Here is a 14,143-nt window from a genome sequence, read left to right as displayed (position 1 = left end):
ATACACAGACGGCACCCTAGATTCAAATTAGAATAGTATGTCAGTTATATATATTATTGTTTATTTTGTCTTCTCACAATGAACAATAATAAGAAACAACAGATCCCACTAAAATTTCCTTAATGCATTCCTAATGCTCTTAATAATAGCAATAAATGTCCATCCCAGTCACTTGAAATGGAAATCTGAGCATCTTCCACTCTCCTGTCTTGGCCCCCGCCCGACCCCCTCACCTCCACCGCACCAGCGCTGGGTTTAATTTTCCGAGGGGCATTCATACAAATTTTTCTGAATATTCTAGCTCGACATTTAAACACAATTACTGCCTAAGTACAGTCTCAGAGAGCTGCCAGCAGTTTTTATTTTTAAATCAAGGCTGTTATTCATTTTTAGTCATAACGTCAACACAGTCTGCATATATATATATATATATACATTTTCCTATAAATTCAACACTAAAACAGACAGATTTATTAATAAAGCCATTTGTAAACAAACAATAACAAACATATAATCATTTTTTAATAAACCTCATAACATAAATATTTAAACCCACTAAAAGTATTTCCACTGACTGGTTTTAAGTGCACCATCTACATCATTACTATGCAGTTTGCATCTACTAAAACGAAAAGGAGATGTTATTTATGGACAGGTTATTGTCCCAGCACCGCTGCCAATGCTGCAACCTCCGCTCTGTGGGCGGTGTGACTGGTGATGGTGTTTAGACCTACTACTTCTGTGTGTAGTCACACAGTCACACTGTAGGCATGCGGGAAGAGTGTGACGCGATAAAGAGTCATGAAGAAGGGTTGACAAACCCTGATAATGAGTGTGAGCGGTGACACAGGCAGAGCTGGTCATAACTGGATCGGCCTGCCAAGAAATCTGAGATGTGTCAGTCCATAAGCGAGCGCTTGAGTTTGGTGATGAAGTAAAAAATCAAAGCTCTGTGGTGAGTAGAAGGTATTCACAAATACATCCGGCACATATTGTATTCCTCTTGGTCCGCGTGGGGGGAAAAAAGTGAACAGTGAGGAAAATACTCGTTTTTTTCTGTCTTATTTTACTGAATGTAGACAGCGTAGGCAATGACTAATCTCCCTACATGTTTCAGGATAGTAGATATGAGAGCTGCTGAGGAGAGGCCATCAGGTTCATCAGTGCAGGAGAAACATTCAGATGAATGTCACAACCAGCAGGCAGAGATGAATTTGTTTTTCAAAGTTGCCGCTATGTCGTTTTATTATGCTGCCGTGCGTGTACCTTCCAGATATCGCATGCCTAACCATTAGCTACGTGTACTTTAATGCTTCACAGATTGCACCCAATTTGGTTATGGAGAACGTCTTCACACGGCTGTTGGGAGAAGAGAAGGTCCTCATTCTCACAGTTTGTTATGCTGTACTTTTTGAACATAAATGACACAGGGACTTTGCCGGTTGGCACTAAAGGGCTTTATTTCTTGTGTTTTGGGATACTCTGTAATCCATGTCACAAACAACAAGCATCTGAATTGGTGAAATAGGATTCCGCTTCTTGCTTTGTCCTTTGGCTTATATAATAGCCCTGCAGAGGTCACAGTGTCTTTTTGTAGCCATCTGTGCGTTTTCGCTGGTGTTGTTGGTTGTTTACTGAAAACACGCTGTTCCCTCTTTGTGTAAGTGACTGCCTTGATTGACTGTCTTCCCATTTTAAAATTGCTTGTTACACTCATTTCTCGATGGTCAGTTTCGCCATCTGATTTCACTGCTTAATTAGTCACACTGAGGCAGTGTGAAGTGTGATATTGGCTCAAATTGCCTCTCAGCTCTGCTGTTAGTCCTCTGTGCTGTGTGGTGTGTCACCTCAGGCAGTGACTGGTTGCAGAGTGATGTGGCAGATAACAGTGGGCTCGGGGTGACTTACAACTGATACAAAATGAGACAAGGACCGCGGTTTCCTACTGTGCATATTGATGAAGCCAGAATGAAAGCAGAAAATACAACAACAAGACAAAGAAGCCTGCGCAGGCATTCTCTCCCAGTATGCTTTATGTTGAAAACAGGCATTGTCTATCTGGAGCCTTGTATATGCAAGTAAATATATGTACAAAAGGTTGTTTTTGAATTTCACTAAAATATTAAATCACCAGCAAAATATTCCTCAAAGGCAAATGAGTTTCTCATGTACATTTATTCATGCCGGAGTGCAAAATCGGATTATTTTTTTTTTTTTAACGACTGTTCTGCAGATCACGAGTGCATGTTTACTAAATTTACCCATTTTAAATAATAAATTTCGGGCTGAGCTTGTAAAGGGTCAAGGCCGCCTCTCTCCCACTCACCATCTCTGCCTTGACTTGATCTCTTTCAGTTTACCTCGGTATAAATACACCAAATTGTTTGCCATCGTGTGGGTGCAGTGTTCCTCCTCCTGTTCCTCCGCTCTGAATTTAAGATGATTATGTCAGACACATTGTGCATTCCTAAATGAGCCAGTTAAATGTCTAAAATATAAGCATTTGCATCTAAATCTAAATGCATTTTCTTTTTTTTCCTTTTTTTTTTTTTGCAATTTCACAAGCGGTTTAACACCTGCTGCCTTCTTGTTGTCTCGTGATAATCTCCTCATAATTTGTTGGTAATTAAAATATTTTTATGATCTACCTGAAATCCTGCAGAATAAATGCACTCAAATGTAAAATCACTAAAGTGCTTTCTGTCTCAGCTCCGGGTTCAGGAATGATTCACCGTGTTGTCGGCTGCTGTGTCCTATTGATTGTCGTGTTTATTGATGACTAATATTCAACCTTTGCACTAAATTCATTCCGCTTTTTCAGCTGTCATCTCACCACGACATCTCTCTCATTTATTAGGTGGTCTACAAGAATAATGAGTTTAGACTCGAGCTGTCACGGCTGGCTGAACAGCGAGACCCCAAGATCAGTATCCATGGTGACCTGATATTCAGCTGCGAGGATGTGGAAGCCCTGGAGCCGGTCACCTTCGACACGCCGTCTGCCTACTTGACATTGCCCAGGTGGAACACAAAGAAAACGGGGTCCATATCTTTCGACTTCCGCACCACAGAGCCCAGCGGCCTTATGCTGTTCAGCCATGGCAGCCTGCAGGGCACGCAGCCTGATAGGAAGCCCCGGGCCGACTTCTTTGCCATCGAGCTGCTCGACGGATTTCTCTTCCTCGTCATGGATATGGGCTCTGGCAGCATCAAGATGAAAGCCAGTAGCAAGAGGCTCAATGATGGCGAGTGGTGCCATGTGGACTTCCAGAGAAAAGGGCGCAATGGTAAGTCAGTGTTGTGTTTCTGTGAAAGCGGGGTACGCCTTCTGTCTGCTTCTGCTGCCGTGTTTCTCTAGTTTTAGCTGTGGAGCAGACTATAAAGGGTTATAAGCTGTGAAATCGCCATATGTCAGAGTGGATACAGTCACTCTGGCACGCTCCTGTTTTTTATTCACTGCGGTGAAACATGCATGCATATTAGCTTTTAATTACAATTATATTTTTAGTGGCTATAATCTACATGTGACATTTTTAAATTTGTGTTAACCTATTTAACAAGTGGCCAATTACACAGTCGCCCAACTCAAATTAGGAATTGCCTGACTTATTAGTGCGGTACGTATGTGGAAGACGAGATTGCACTTCTTCTATTTTGGCCTCACGTTTCTATAAATAAAATCCATTTCTTCTCAAGGGTCCCAAATTCACAGGTCGTCACTTTTACAGATCAAGTTTTAGTTTTTGCTTTTGCCCAAAAGCAAAATAATCTCCCAAGGACACATAGTGCATTTTTATTATATTCACTTTTTTTTTTAAGACAAGCAGCCTGGTGCCCACTTCCTCAATCTCGCAGTTTGTTCTTGCCTTTCATTCAGCACAACCCACGCACACACCTGTCTTCCTTTTCTGCAACAAAAAAAAAAACTGTGTAAGTGCAAGTTGACTCACACTTAATGCCTGGCCCACAGGTTTTATTTCAGTGAACAGCCAGAGCATCCCTTTTTCTGCTAATGAAGGCAGTGAGATCCTTGATCTGGATGGGGACATGTATCTTGGAGGTTTGCCAGAGGATCGTCAAAACCTCATGCTGCCCCCTGAGGTATGGACGGCGTCCCTCGGCCTCGGCTACGTGGGCTGTGTGAGGGACCTGTTCATTGATGGACAGAGTCGTAACCTCCGGAGGCTGGCAGAAATTCAAAGCGCCACAGGTGTCAGCAGCTTCTGCACCAGGGAGACTCACATCAGGTGTACCAGAGACACATGTGCCAATGGTGGACACTGCAGAGAGGGCTGGAATCGCCATATTTGTGACTGCAACAGTACTGGGTATCTAGGCCCCAGCTGCGAGAAGGGTAAGAGTATCTAAGAAGGATGGCAGTAGATGGGGAAGATAAATGTGTGTTTTTTTTTCTTTTTAAAGGTGCTGCAAAGCTTTTAGCACACTTGGCTAGTATTTTATTTATTAAGTTAGGTGTGTAGTGGCTTAAAAGTCTCTGTAAATATAGAAACAATGTAGCTATAGACAAATTTCATTATCAAAAGGACTTAGTGCTCAAGCTTCCTAAACAATAAGAATTTCATTTGCAGTTGCATTATGATCATACTGCCTAATGCCATCTCTATTCAAATGAGAAGCATGCTCTCAATCCAGAATAACTCTCCAAATATACAAACCAACCTGGTGACAGTGACAGTATTATGGAAAATGATGCTGTTTTTAATGTGAGCCATTCAACAGCAAATTGCGGTATTTACCTACAGTAGAGCGATTCATTAGTGGATTGTCAGTATCACGAGGTTACCAGTGCTATGAGTATTTCATCAGAAATGCAGTGGTTCTTCAGCAGAGTGATTCGGCCTGAATCACTCTGCATTCACCGTGCAGATAACTTCCTCACAGAGAGGCCAAATTACGCAGCTCCATTGGCAGCTAATAGTATGAGGAATGAAAATCCCCCTTCTATTGCGCTGTGTTGGGAATAAATCCTTCAGAAATTTGATTGCGCCTGCAATCTCGCCACTCTCTCTGTTTGCTCCAGGCTTTTTCTGCCATCTGGTGCGGCAGATGAAAACTGCAATCTAAAAGGATATCATGTCGCACCCAAAATAATCTCAGACCAAATTTAGGTTTCGCTCCATAAATGCCTCTTCGTGTTTTTAATTTCACGCTGCGATTCCCTCTGGATGTCTGCTAACACTTTTTTTCTCTCCCGTTTTTGGTCAAATCCAATTCCTAAATCTGCAGAGGCCACCATGGTGAGCTATGACGGCAGCATGTATCTAAAAGTGGTACTGCCGAGGACGCTGCACACAGAGGCCGAGGACGTGTCTCTGCGCTTTATGTCCCAGAGGGCCTATGGACTGCTGATGGCCACCACCTCCCAGCAGTCTGCAGACACCTTGCGCTTGGAGCTGGATGGAGGCAGAGTGAAACTCACTGTGAACCTGGGTAATGCTGCTGCGGCGAATATGAGCACATACTGTAATCCCTCTTGAACTTTTAGGCCGCGTTACTTAGACAGATACCTCTGTGTGTTTGTTCTGTCTGAGGCTCTCTCATCCCCATCTGCATACACAGTATATACAGTGGCCTAAAAAAAAAAGAAGAGTAAAGCACACACCCCTGGTTGTTTTGCATGCTCCTATAATTTATTTCAGAGGCCTGCAGTGGTTCTGTCAATTTTAGAAAGAGCAGCTGGGTCTAAGTGAAAATGAATGAATTAAATAACGAATTATCAGTTTAAATTAAAAAGTAGCATAATGTGATGTCATTAGGGGATATCCTTGTCAGCGTTCTTTTTTGCCAGCTCTGCTTTGATTTCCTTAAACCAGGAAATTTTAAAGAAACATTCCAAATAACGTCAAAAAAGATGCATATTATAACCTGCTGAATATTTGTTTGTCTTCAGATACAGACAAGACTATATAGAGAGAAAAATGGTATGATATGCAAGTGCCATTGTGTTTACACACAATATGAGCTAAAGCGTCAATATAACGAGACGTCACAGTTATGTCTAAACTTTGCTTTGAAGTAGACGTTAAAATATGTTTCAAGGTTATGTCTTTATTGAATACTTTATACTGCAGAGGCAGAAAGGAAAGAAAGGGAGAAAATGTATATTTTTGTGCTCTAAAGACAATGCACATAAAATGCAGAACAAAATACAAAAAGCTGTGGAAAAAGAAGGGATTAGTGACTTTTTAGGCTACTGTATATGTGTATGTATATTCTGCCTTATCTTTCTCTCTCTCTCTTTCTCTGCCTCTCTCTCTCTCTCTCTTTCACTCACTCACTCTTTCAGTTCATCCCTTGGTCAGGTCCCACCTGACCGTCTCGGCTCTTTCAGCCCTTCAATGGCTTGTCTGCAGTTCAAGGAGAAGGCAGTCAGAGACCTGATCCGTCATTACGCTGAAATATTACCGCTTAAACTGCTCACATTGTAGATGTGTCCATTGTAGTTCCTTCCCCTCACATTTACTGGCCTTTCCAGTTTAGAGCCGCTTCACTGAACAGAGAGTACCAGCGATGGCCGTACAGACACACGCACTCACGCGCACGCACACATGCAGACACACATCCGCAGCAGAAAGTCACTCTGGTCTCTGGCTGTCTGTATCCACTGCTCTGTGATGGTTGACAGCCTGAGAGCACTCTGCAGCCACATAACTTACACCGACATATTGAACCACAGTTGGTTAAATTGGTTTCATTATTCAGAACATGCAAATGATGTGTGGGTGAGCCCATTTTGAGGCCAAAAATGTGAACATTTCAGCTGGATTGAGAAGATAGTCACTGTTGTAGATATGAGAAAATGTTGGCAAAGCATTACATTTGTGCTGTTGTCACTTTTTTCACGGTGTAACTATCATTGAGGCTGCAGGTTGTGCAAATCGCCACTTTTCCTCTGTGTGTAACTCGGAAAATATATTACCGTCAAGCCTGCAGGACAAACAGCAATTTGAGCTGAAGATGGATCGAGAGTTGGGCTTTTTCAGTAGAGGTGCATTAGCCTACCAGATTTAATAAACGACAATAATTTGTGCATAAAAAAACACAGTCATGAAGAATATACTTATAATATATTACATCTACAGACTACTAGTTGATTAACCTCTCATATATTAGATTGCACAGGCTCTTCTTCTTTAAGCTACTCCCTTTAGGGGTCCCCACTGCCTCCGTCTCACCCCATCCTCTGTCACACAACCTTTGTTGTCTTCCTCTTTTTCCTCCCTCCTGCCAGCTCCATATTTAACAACTTTTGTCCAATCCACTGTCCCTCCTCTGCACACGTCCAAACCATCTCAACCTAGCCTCTCTAACTTTTGCTTCTCGACTTGAACTGTCTCCCTCATATACTCATTTCTAATACTGTCCATCCTGGTCACTCCCGATGAAAATAGCATCTTCAGCTCAGCCACCTCCAGCTCGACCTCCTGTCTTTTATTGTCAGTGCCACCGTCTCCAAACCACACACCATAGCAGGTCTCACTATCGTCTTGCAAACCTTCCCTTTCACTCACGCTGCTATATTCTGTCACAAATCACGCCTGATACTGGTCTCCATCCACTCTCTTTTCTTGACCTCCCTTGTTTAGTGTTTCTATGAATAGTTGGCCTCAGACACTCGTACACCTTGATATCTTTACTCCTTGCTTCTTCACTATTACCCCTCTCTCACTCACTCACATTTATTCTTTCTTCGTTTATTTGTTCTACTGACTTTCATTACTCTTCTCTCCAGAGCATACCTCCACCTCCCCAGGCTCTTTTCCACCTGCACCCTACTCTCACTACAGATCACAGTGTTATCTGTGAACATCGAAGTTACCAAGTTACCATTACAATCAACAAGGGCCTCAGAGGTGATCCCTGATATAATCCTACCCCCACCTTAAAAACCCATCTGTCACATCAGTTGCACACCTCACCACTGTCCTCATACATGTCCTGCACCACCCTCTGAAATTTCTCTGCCGCTCCTGTTTTCCCCTTGCAGTACCACACCTCCACTCTTGGCACCCTAACATATACTTTCTACCGTATCATATCATATGCTAGATCCTGAAAGATGCAGTGCAATTCCTTCTGACCTTCTCTATGCTTCTTCATCAACACTCTCAAAGCAAAGATCGCCTCTGAAGTACTCTTTCTTGGCATGAAGCTTGATCATCACTTCTGCTCTTAACCTAGCTTCAACAACTATTTCCTGATCATATATCTCAATGGTGTACAGGTTACTTGTCGCTGACTGCAAATTCAGCCTCAGTGACGTCTGTGACTGTTTATTGTTCAGTAGCCACCTGTTCTCTGTGTCTATTCTCAGAGAAATTTTACAAGGTTTTCATGTTTCTCATGTTAAAATCAGCATAATTATCTCCTCGTGAGACACTCAAATCTAATACGAGTTTCATTTTCCAATTTTGTTATCTGACAATTTTCCTCACAGCAGTGTGAGTTTGCCGAATTACCCCAAAGCAGATGTAGGTGGAGCGATCAGTCGTGTTATCTGAAACAGATAAATCCTGCCGATTCTTAACCTAAGCAGTCGTAGCAGAGCCGGTATGGATGCTAAAAATAACTTCACTGCACCTCTACTTTTATTGTCCATAAAACTCTCATTGATCCCAACTTTGACCGGGTGTCTTGTATTTCCAGCGGTGCCAGACACATGCTGGGAATTTTTTTTTCCCTTTCACTCACCGTTCCTTTTTTCTTCCTCAGAGAGGAAGGTGGCGGTTTAGACTCTTCAGGCTGTCCCCGGATGGTGGGCTCTGAAAAGCACTGAATTGTCTGCAGAATGTACCTTGAAGGATGTGAAATGATCTCCTCTTGTGCTGTTCTCTCTTTTTTTTTTCTTTTAATCTCACCATCTCACTCTCTCTCTCACCAGATTGTATCAGGATAGGCTGTAATCTCAGTAAGTGTCTCCTATGATTATGATTTTATTTACTGTACCATGATTTAGGAACATGCTCTGTGCCTCTGCTCCCACATGAAAGAGAATATAATTCATTTATTCTGCCACACAATTGTCTTTGTTTACTGTTGCTGTTATCTTCCTCACAAGCATCAGTATAAAGATAAGAACATGAGTGAGACTTCACTGTGGCACGCAGCTGTACAGTTGAATATAATTGGGATCCTGTTGTCATGAAATCTACCAATTCAAATTAGACACATTTTCAGTGTAATGATGCTGTAATCATATGTAGCTATTTTTGACATACAATAGTCTGCTGTTGGGCTGCCAATGAGTCTGCCATTCATCTGCCTCTGACTAATTTGCTCACATAGCTGATAATTGGGTGCAGTTAAAATATAACCCGTAATTGTCTTTAGTGGGAAAATCAGTGTCTCAATTTCATTTTAGGGAAAAAAAACAACTGCTTTATTAGGAGTAATCAGACTGCAGTGACAGAGCTGAGATAAACTTAAAGGTTAGAATGAAATCAGATCAATAGCAGAGCTTCAGAAAATCAATGACTTGTTTTGGCTAAAATGTGTAAAAATAGATACAGATTGGTGCCGACAATTCGCAGCTCTGGACACCTTTTTATTAGAGTAACTGTCACGAAACATGTTCCATGTTCAAATATCTTTTCAATACCCCATCTCCTTTTACTCTGATTACCAATGCCTCATTAACAGATTAACAGATTGCTCTTTTCATCAATAAACGTTTTGATTGCACATCGTTGACTGTTTGCCATAAAGTACAGGGCAATAAATGAAATAAATGTTGAAAATGAACTGAAAACATAAGCTAAAAAATGGCAATAAAGATGAGAATCTATCCAAAAAGAAGAAAAAAAAACATTTCCATGAAGCTACAGGGTCTTTTAATAATTCAGCTGACCCAAAGGAAAATGAATACTGAAAGTAAGATTTTCCCCTGGATTAACGGAATAGATTTGCTGGTTTTTCTGCTCTTGTGAAGTGGAGTGGGAGTTCAGGTCGCACCGCAGTGATGCTGGAATTTATGATGCAGATTGTTGCTCTCGCCCGATAGACAGGCAATTTAAGTTTGGGTTCAGACTACAGCGGTGTGAGAAACAGATAAACGCTATTGCCGGTGGAGAGGTGAGCGGCTCTCTGATTTAGATCATCGTATACAGAGGAGGCTTATGAATGCTTATAAAAGTTATCACTATAATTGAGTGCGGACTGAAAGCTTGTTCCCACCCCTCATGTATGAATAATTCTTTGATACTTCAGAATAAAAACCTCTCGGTGTTCGTGTTAGAAAACGATTCGCAGAAAAGCCGCCCTATTGCCAATTATTATGCATTTAAAATCACAAGAGGTAGATACTCTGATAAAGACAACTCTTTGTGTACTCTCAAATATATTTGACAGTGAATCCCAGGTAAGTAAAGAATCGATAACCCGCAGTCAGTTAGGTGCAGGTTTTAACAGCTTTTACAATACAGTTGTACACAGATTTACTGCACATGTATGAAATTATTGAACTGCTCGTTATATTGAATCAATTATATTGTTTTTCTCTGTGCGAGGTGAGTAAAATGTGTGCATTAATGTGTGTTTGTGTGTGTGGTTTTATGTGTGTGGATGGTTGAATGGAAACTAGGTGCCTGTGTGCTATCTCAGTGACTCACCTGCATAAAAGCGGTTTATATCCACTTTAAATGATTTCTTGCACTCAGTGGAAAATATACAGATGAAACCTTATGCAAAGAAAGCTTAGCAGAGAAAAATGCATTGAGCATTGCCTGCCTATCTATTATCTTCATCAGATATCTGCCCTGGAAATTCTCCTTCTCTACCAGCAGATGGCATTATAACATTGTGCATTGTCCACTTTATTTGTGTCTTCTGTATTCATTAAACTGCTTGTATCCTGCATCAGTTGCCTCTAAAATAGCTTAACTGGGCACATGTGGCAATGAATGGCTTCCTAATGGTTATTCAATATTACAAGATGTACACAGAGTTTTAAACTGCAGAACTACCCGCTTAAATTATTAAGACACTAATCACCAAAAACAGCGCTACCGTACAGTTTGGGTTATGTACTTTTTTAAATACATTTGTTTTCCCCACTTTGATGGATTACCTTCTAACTTGACTGCAGGCAAATTATTTCTCAGGCAAATCGGAATTGCCTGAGAAATCGGAATTTCTCAGGCAAGGTGTCTTTCAAATGTAGCTTACTTCCAAAGGAATCTGGGAGGAAAGCCCATCTGCAACAGCTGCTTGGAAACTGTCCACAACTGGATACACAGTGGGAGGGTAATCGCTGTAAGAACAAATGTTGCTGCAGTGTTCTTGATTAATTATATGGAGTCTGGGAAAGCGTGGTGCGCACACTTTTGAAATGAGGCATTTGTTCGACAAATTTGCTTTTTATTAAGACGCAAATCCTGCAGCCATAGTCTCAGCTCACTCATGAGTCTGACCTGTATAACTCCACCGAGCCTTTGAAGTTATTATTGAAAGCATCACTCAAATACAGCTGGGGATCAGAATGGACAATATGGACCTTTCTTTCAAGCTTTTGAAAGGCAGACCGATTTCAAAGGGTTTACAATCAGATGTCTGTGGTGAATACACTTTTCTATTCCACCATTTTGATCCACTCTGCAGTGTTACAGATAACTCTTTCTATCATAAAATATACATTTAAAATGCTGCTTCTTTATTTAAAAGTATTGAGAGACAACATTCATTATATATTGTTATATACATTACTTACCCTGCTGCAACTATTTAAACTATTCGCTGCAGTGAACCGGTAAGCTTCTTTCTGACTCCACACCCATGGATCATTCATTCATCGTTCATTTTTAAACTGTATCCATAATCAAGCTATATGAGCTAACATCCCACCTCACTGCTATAGCAACCACACTATTGGATTTCAATAAGGGGCCAGGACCACTGATGCCATTGCCCTTATTCTGTGGATGCTTTGTGTTTATAAAAGATGGGTTAAAAGTAGGATCATCTTAAAGTTGTTTCAGACAGTATGAACTAAGATGCTGTACCAACACCCAGTATCAGAAGAACCAGGATTAATTTTGAACTGTGAGGTGTGCAAAAGTACTTTACGCTGAGTTGTAAATTAGCACAATAGGTCACTTTTAAAGCTGCATTCTTTAAAATGGCCAGCAGGGGGGGACTCCTCCAGTTGCTTAAAAATAAGTTGGGAGAGGGACGGGGGGCGAGGCCTTTGCTCTCTGCCCTCTTTACATTTTTCAGATGGCCTCGATTGTTAGCGACAGGTCTTGAGATCTCGTGTTGAACATAACGCTCAGTTCAGTAAGCAGTCCTCCCCATTACAGTCATAAAAGGTGACAGAGCAGGGTAAGCTCCAGGGCAGGCCTCCCTTTTTGATCGATAACTCGCTACAGCATGGGCTTGCATGCTGTTATTTATTGTGTCACCCTCAGCTGATTAAAACCTCTGGAATAAAGTTGTATTGTATTGTATTGTAACTGGGTAGTTGTGCTGTCGAAAGACATCCCAGTGGAAACAACAGACAAAGAGAAATTGTTCTTGCTAGAAAAATAGTCATTACTGGTTGTACCTGTACTGTTTTACATACTTAATGAACGTGTGCATAGCCTCTTTAATTGCATTTAACACTGTTTGTGAAGGATGCCCAGACTTTAGTTCACCCCTAAGCGATTTCTCGGAACTAACACGATGTTGTGCAAATGTGCACAACAGCAACAGATGTAGGGCAACTGCAACAACAAGAAGAGTGGCCTGAGTGTAATTTTAAAATGATGATATGATTGAAAGCATGTTCAGTATTGCACTTGTAGTATCACCACTTTGGGTCTTGATCTATCCAATTGTATTAATGATATAAACAGAATTTTATGTGTAAAATATTGAGAAATTCTTGTTTTGTGCTTGCAAGAAATTTGACTTTGTTGTTCTATTTTGATATTATTGTGTTTGGCTTCATATGCTGACATTAGATAGCAGGTGAGGTCCCCATGCAGAAACACAGATAAGCCGAATAGTCCGTACTGTCTTGCATTCCTCTGTTGCCTCTTTCATTACAGCAAATCTCGTCTGTACCTCTGCTATCATGATAGTCACTTACAAGATAAACATTTCTCGGGTTTTTTGTGTTGGACGTGAATCCAGCAAGTTGTGTGTTTTTCATTATCTAAGCGAAGCCATCAAATATACAGCGAGCGGGATTTGATGAGATTGATCTTTCTGGTGTGCGTAGTCAATATTCAGCAGGGTGACGGTGAAATGATGCAGTGCTGTGAAGACACTTGATATGCAGCTCTGGACAAAGTCTCCAGTCACCATTTTATTTCCCTGAGGATGAAACAGTGAAGTGTTCGGAAACCAGTTGATGTTTTCCATTTATTGCCCTCTGTACGTCCCCTGTAATTCTCCTGCACCCTGAGCTCAATTAGACAGACAAACCCCTAAAGGCGCAGTCAGCTTAGGCATGGCCAATTAGTTTCCCAAGCGATGTCAGAACTCCTTTGAACTGCCGTGTCGGCCTGTTGCATAGGCACTGATTTGGGATGACGGTGCTGCAGTGGCAAGCTTCTGCACTGTGACCTATTTTGAAACCACTGAAAAAGGCTCAGGATAGTGCAGAAATTCAGGAACTTAAAGCTCCGTGTTTGAGACAGGGCTCCAGATACTGCATGGCCCCAACATGTTTCCACCAACAGACATCACCCAAATGACCCTACACAGAGAACGCGCAGCTGTGTCATGCAGTACATTTTAAACATTCGTATTTGAATGGGCTCTTTTGTAGCTGTTTCTTTGTCTCATTTCCCATATTATTGCGTATTGAATAAATGCAAATTATTGCTTGCTGGTTTGTGGCTTTGTGTGTGAGTGATAAGTAAATGAATGCATGCACCCTGAGAGTGCTTCAAATGTTGAGTGCTTTGTGTCGAAGGCTTGTACACTGAGCTCATGTGGTATGATTGTCACTTGACGCTTTCTTCCTCTTAGGCAAGGGACCAGAGATACTCCTTGTAGGCGAGAAGCTGAATGACAACGAGTGGCACACAGTGAAAGTGGTACGGCGTGGGAAGAACTTGCAGCTCTCTGTAGACAACGTGACTGTGGAAGGTATAGTAGGGAGAAAGTGGCTATAGTAGAAAAAAGGCACAGATACTGA

At 41.5% G+C, this 14,143-nt stretch overlaps 1 protein-coding gene across 8 annotated transcripts in view; it reads left to right on the top strand.

Moving 5' to 3' along the window:
• Window positions 1-14,143, top strand: part of nrxn2a (neurexin 2a) — a 128,566-nt gene that overhangs the window by 46,314 nt on the left and 68,109 nt on the right. For 5 of the 8 annotated variants that reach the window (XM_005941410.2, XM_005941412.2, XM_042228324.1 and 2 more), the window contains 5 exons: window positions 2,858-3,287; window positions 3,971-4,354; window positions 5,248-5,451; window positions 8,903-8,929; window positions 13,975-14,094. In XM_005941410.2, coding sequence (XP_005941472.1) covers window positions 2,858-3,287; window positions 3,971-4,354; window positions 5,248-5,451; window positions 8,903-8,929; window positions 13,975-14,094 — 1,165 coding nt within the window. The remainder of the gene's footprint in view (window positions 1-2,857; window positions 3,288-3,970; window positions 4,355-5,247; window positions 5,452-8,902; window positions 8,930-13,974; window positions 14,095-14,143) is intronic. The other 3 variants (XM_042228326.1, XM_014339765.2, XM_005941409.2) reach the window with 1 other exon arrangement.

Source organism: Haplochromis burtoni, unplaced genomic scaffold, assembly GCF_018398535.1.
Source record: "Haplochromis burtoni strain Fernald_Lab_line unplaced genomic scaffold, NCSU_Asbu1 Contig_318, whole genome shotgun sequence".
Classification (NCBI taxonomy): domain Eukaryota; kingdom Metazoa; phylum Chordata; class Actinopteri; order Cichliformes; family Cichlidae; genus Haplochromis; species Haplochromis burtoni.
The sequence above is the reverse complement of the archived record's forward strand: the minus strand, read 5'-3'. Positions and strand labels throughout refer to the sequence as shown.